At 48.4% G+C, this 5,255-nt stretch overlaps 1 protein-coding gene across 1 annotated transcript in view; it reads left to right on the plus strand.

Moving 5' to 3' along the window:
* Positions 1-5,255, plus strand: part of EDEM2 (ER degradation enhancer, mannosidase alpha-like 2) — a 35,531-nt gene that overhangs the window by 7,270 nt on the left and 23,006 nt on the right. The window contains exon 5 of the mRNA XM_011929214.1: positions 498-713. Coding sequence (XP_011784604.1) covers positions 498-713 — 216 coding nt within the window. The remainder of the gene's footprint in view (positions 1-497; positions 714-5,255) is intronic.

Consider the following 5,255-nt stretch of genomic DNA (forward strand, 5'->3'; position numbering starts at 1 on the left):
GGAACTCCTGGCCTCAAGTGATCTGCTTGCCTTGGCCTCCCAAAGTGCTGGGATTATAGGCGTGAGCCAAAAGTCTATGAATGGCTTTGAATGGGGCTTACTCTTTGCATTGTGCCACAAGCCCCACCACTTTCTGTGGCTTAACCCCTGCCTACATCACAATAAATTACCTGCCTGGGCTTTCAAGGCATAGTGTAAAATAAATAAAAATAGCTAAAGCGCTCCAGCTAAAGCAAGTGTGTGTGGAGCACAGCCCGCTCCCTGCACCCTCATCACGAGCAGGAACCCAAGGGTTGTGCAGAGCAGTGTTTGACAGCATCCAGGCTGGGTGGCTGCTCAGGGCCCTCCAGTTATGACATTTATCCTTCTCTGGCTCAGACTCTAGCAGGACAGCCAGGAGAAAGAGGAAAGTGCTGGCTAAGGTCCCAGGCTTTGGGCGTGTATCAGAACTATCCCTATCCCCCTGCTCCTGTCCGGGGTCGTAATTTTTCAATTGTTCAGCCTTTCAGACCCCCACTGGCATGCCATATGGAACGGTGAACTTACTTCATGGCGTGAACCCAGGAGAGACCCCTGTCACCTGTACGGCAGGGATTGGGACCTTCATTGTTGAATTTGCCACCCTGAGCAGCCTCACTGGTGACCCGGTGTTTGAAGATGTGGCCAGAGTGGCTTTGATGCGCCTCTGGGAGAGCCGGTCAGATATCGGGCTGGTAGGTTTGCTGCTGCCCTTCCTGTTTGAGTCAAAGTTGCCACCTTGGCCCCAGCTTATGAGGCCCAGGGCTCTGAGCAATAAGTTGCAATCAAGCCAAGGAAAACTTAGGGTGACCTTAGGAGTGGTCCAGGATTTGGGCTCAGGACACCAAAAATAGACCAACCCTCCAATTCAAGTTTGGCTTGGAGTTGGGAGGAGAGTGGGAAAGCACATTTTTCTGGCAGGCAGCAGGGGCTGCATTAAGCTTTGACCGCTTGAGATTCTCTGATTTCTAGGAAGAGGGTTGTATATTTCATGCACCTGACTCACGTGGTGACTTCAGCTCATCAGCTCGTCCGGCCTTCATTTTTAGTGTCTGTCTGTATTTGCTGTTTCTTAGGACACCAGTTCTGGGAGATACTGAATGACTGTTGTGTGACAAAATGAGTCCTGGCCATTTAAGTTAGGGGAATATTACACATAATATCCCCCCCTTATTTGGAGAGTCAGAATGCACATGAGCAGAATAAAAGTCCTCTAGTAAAGAGATCTGTTCAACTTTGCTTAACTTAACATTTCCCAAACTTACTTAACACCAGAGCTTCCCTTTATCTTCCAGTACTATTAACCCATGGAAATTGAACACACTTTGGACCAGATGATCTCTAAGGTCAGTTTCAGCTTCTAAATGGAATAATCCAGTAAGATTAACAGTAATTGAGCCAAAGCCATCCAGGACATACCACTGGATTTAGTCAGAACTGGATTCAAGCCCTGGCCTTGCTACATCGAAACTGTGTGACTCTGAGCAAGTCACTCAACCTCTCTTGTCCTCAGTTACTTCAGCCATAACGTTAATATATTAATACCAACTTTGCTGAGTCATTCTGACATAGGAAGACTGTGTTCAGGTCTAGGCACATTTTATGCAGAGTCTGGTGCTAATTCAGCTTGAAAAGTAAAGCTTGTGTGAGGACTCCTTGAAAATCCCTTAAGAAGGTGCCCCCTTAAGGCTGGGCGCGGTGGCTCATGCCTGTAATCCCAGCACTTTGGGAGGCCAAGGCAGGCGGATCACTTGAGGTCAGGAGTTCGAGAGCAGCCTGGACAACTTGGTGAAACCCCGTCTCTATTAAAAATACAGAACTGTAGTCGGGCGCGGTGGCTCATGCCTGTAATCCCAGCACTTTGGGAGGCCAAGGCGGGTGGATCACGAGGTCAGGAGATTGAGACCATCCTGGCTAGTGCAGTGAAACCCCGTCTCTACTAAAAATACAAAAAAATTAGCCGGGTGTGGTGGCTGGCGCCTGTAGTCCCAGCTACTTGGGAGGCTGAGGCACAAGAATCATGAGGTCAGGAGATCGAGACCATCCTGGCTAGTGCAGTGAAACACTGTCTCTACAAGAAAAAATACAAAAAAATTAGCCGGACGGTGGCGGGCGCCTATAGGGCTGAGGCAGGAGAGTGGTGTGAACCTGGGAGGCGGAGCTTCCAGTGAGCCAAAATTGTGCCACTGCACTCCCGCCTGGGGGACAGAATGAGACTCTGTCTCAAAAAAAAAAAAAAAAATTCTAAATATTGCATAAGTTGAAATAGATAAATTAGTAAAATAAAGGTAATAACCACCATTACCCCCTCCCTCCAGATATGACAGATGACTGGGAGGCAGACAGAGTGACAAATGGAATGAGCATGGGCTTTGGAATCAAAGATACTCAGCCCTACCACCTACTAAATGGGTGACCTGGGGCAAGTCAAGTCACTTTATCTCATGGAACCTCAGTAACTTCATATGAACAGGGGGCAGTAATAGTTAGTGCTTGGTACACAATAGGGACTTACAAAAAAATAGACACTGTTCCTGTGATGCATCAAGAGAAAAAAACCCATAAACTTAACACTGTATAAATATGTGGGATTAAGGACTCTTTTCACTAGGTGGCTCTAGCTTCTTCCCAGTGAGCCACCCTAATAGAGGGAGGTTTTGTTTGTTTGTTTGTTTTACCCATGAAATAGCCTCAGGAGGTCCTGAGAACATGCACCCCCAATAGAGTGTTTAGGTTTAACTTGCACAGGGGAAAGATCCTTGGTCCCTTGGTCTTTCCCTTTGGACTGTGCCATTTGCTTTCTGTGCCATCTGTAGTGGTAGGAGGACTCCTGTCTGCTCATCTGCTCTCCAAGAAGGCTGGGGTGGAAGTAGAGGCTGGATGGCCCTGTTCTGGGCCTCTCCTGAGAATGGCTGAGGAGGCGGCCCGAAAACTCCTCCCAGGTAAGACCCACACAGAGATGGGGCAGAGATGAAGTCCATTAGGTCCTGCTTCCCTTGCTGAAGATGGGAGTGGCAGTGCTGAATTAATTTCTGGTATTTCTCACCAGGTGTATTTGGTATTTCTACCCCCCAGGCACCCACCATGGAAATCAGGAGTGTCCTGGGCATTTTAAGGGCCTACTGGGGCCCTGACCCAGATGGATGAGTCGACCTCATTATTGTTTGCAGGGAATGGTCGAAGGTGACCAGCCTGGTGGGTGGAAGGCCATTGCCCTTATTTTGAATGAACCCATTTGTCCTCTCCCAGGTACTACAGTTATTTCACACACTGCTGGAGTAACAGGGGTCCAGGGAAGGGTGTTGGTGTGAGCATTAACAGCCCTGGATTCTAGACTCGGCTCTGCCAGTCAACATCTTGACCAAGCCACTCTTTCTCTTCACAGTTTGTTGTTTGTTTGTTCGTGATGGAGTCTTGCTCTGTCGCCCAGGCTGGAGTGCAGTGGCGCAATCTCAGGTCACTGTAACCACTGCCTCCCGGGTTCAAGCAATCTCAGCCTCTCAAGTAGCTGGGATTACAGGCGCCTGCCACCACGACCAGCTAATTTTTGTATTTTTAGTAGAGGTGAAGTTTCACCATGTTGGTCAGGCTGGTCTCAAACTCCTGACCTCAAGTGATCTGCCTACCTTGGCCTCGCAAAGTGCTAGGATTACAGGCATGAGCCACTGTGTCTGGCTGCTCTCCACAGTTTAATTTCTCCGTCTATCGAATGAGAATCATAATTTCCACCTCCCTACCACATCGGGTTTTGGGGAGGCTAAAATGAAGTCAGGAAAGAGGAACTGCTTAGAGAACCTCCAACACTTTTAAAACGAGAGGGATTTGTTTTGTGGCTAAGCTGTGTCCAGGGCTGCAGGCCAACCCTCTGTATTTTTGTCTAGTGAGGCAGTAACACCAGGCTCAGTAGCATCAACTGTACACTGTGTTCCCTTCAGGGTGTGGTGGAAGCTCTGAGGACTGTTCACACCCAGACACGTCACACTGTGCTTTCCACCAGCCTCTTGGCCATCTCACTTATTTATCCCTTTTCTTTCTTTCTTTCTTTTTTTTTTTTTTTTTGAGACAGGGTCTCGCTGTCACCCAGGCTGGAATGCAGTGGCGTGATCGTGGCTTACTGCAGCCTCTCGAACTCCTGGGCTCAGTTGATTCTCCCACCTGAGCCTCCTGAGTAGCTGGGATTACAGGCACACGCCACCATGCATGGCTAAATGTTTTTTGTAGAGATGGGGTTTCACCATGTTGCCCAGGCTGGTCTTGAACTCCTGGGATTAAGTGATCCACCTGCCTCGGCCTCCCAAAGTGTTGGGATTACAGGTATGAGCCACCACACCCAGCCTCTTTATCCCTCTCACATAGCACTTACCTCTCCTTTGGGGGAGAGCTGAGGAGAGTGGGTGAGCTGGGTTCAGGTCTCACTCATGGCTCATGGCTCATGGCTAATGGCTTAAGCGTCTTCCTTGCAGACATTGTGTCCTGTGTGATGCATTCCTGGAGGAAACTCTGGAAACTCTGTCTAGCTGCTCCTCCTGTATTATTTAATTATTTTTGGCCATTGGTCATTTTATAAAAAAAGGTCAAGAAACAGGATTTTGTCACTCCCCTTCTTTTTAATACGGCCTGACTTTTCTGAAATATTCCTTAGAGCCCTTCCTGGTTGTGACTTGCTGTCCCACTGGTGTCTGCCAGATAGCAAGTTTCTTGTCTGTGGCAGACAGAGTTGCTAGACCCTGTGGTTCTTGGAAGTGTCGACACCTTTGTTCACAGATTGGTGACGCACAGGCTGCTCTGGAGTTGTTTGACCTTTAGGCCCGGAGAGGAAATCTCTGCCTCTGGCTGGTTGTCTAGTTCTTGTCTTGAATCAGAAGACACTTGGGTGGGGCGGGCAGAGAACTGGACTGGAGCTAGGGGTGGGCACGGGGCAGGCGTTCCCATCCCAGCTCTGTTTGACGCTCTCTGTGTGGCCTTTGGCTGAAACACTTCTTCACAGGCATGGTTTTCCCTACCTGTAAATCCAGGGTCATGCTATATCAGTGGTTTAGTGGTTTATATCCTATTTTGCTTCCTTTTAAAAATAATTTAGCCCCTATATTCTTTATTTAAAGCAGAGATCTTTATTTAAAGTCTATGAATGGTTTTGTTTATTATTATTATTATTTTGAGACAGGGTCTCGTCTTGTCACCCAGGCTGGAGTGCAGTGGTGCAATCTCAGCTCACTGCAGCCCCCGCCTCCTGGGTT

The sequence above is a fragment of the Colobus angolensis genome, unplaced genomic scaffold (assembly GCF_000951035.1).
Source record: "Colobus angolensis palliatus isolate OR3802 unplaced genomic scaffold, Cang.pa_1.0 Scaffold8, whole genome shotgun sequence".
Lineage (NCBI taxonomy): Eukaryota > Metazoa > Chordata > Mammalia > Primates > Cercopithecidae > Colobus > Colobus angolensis.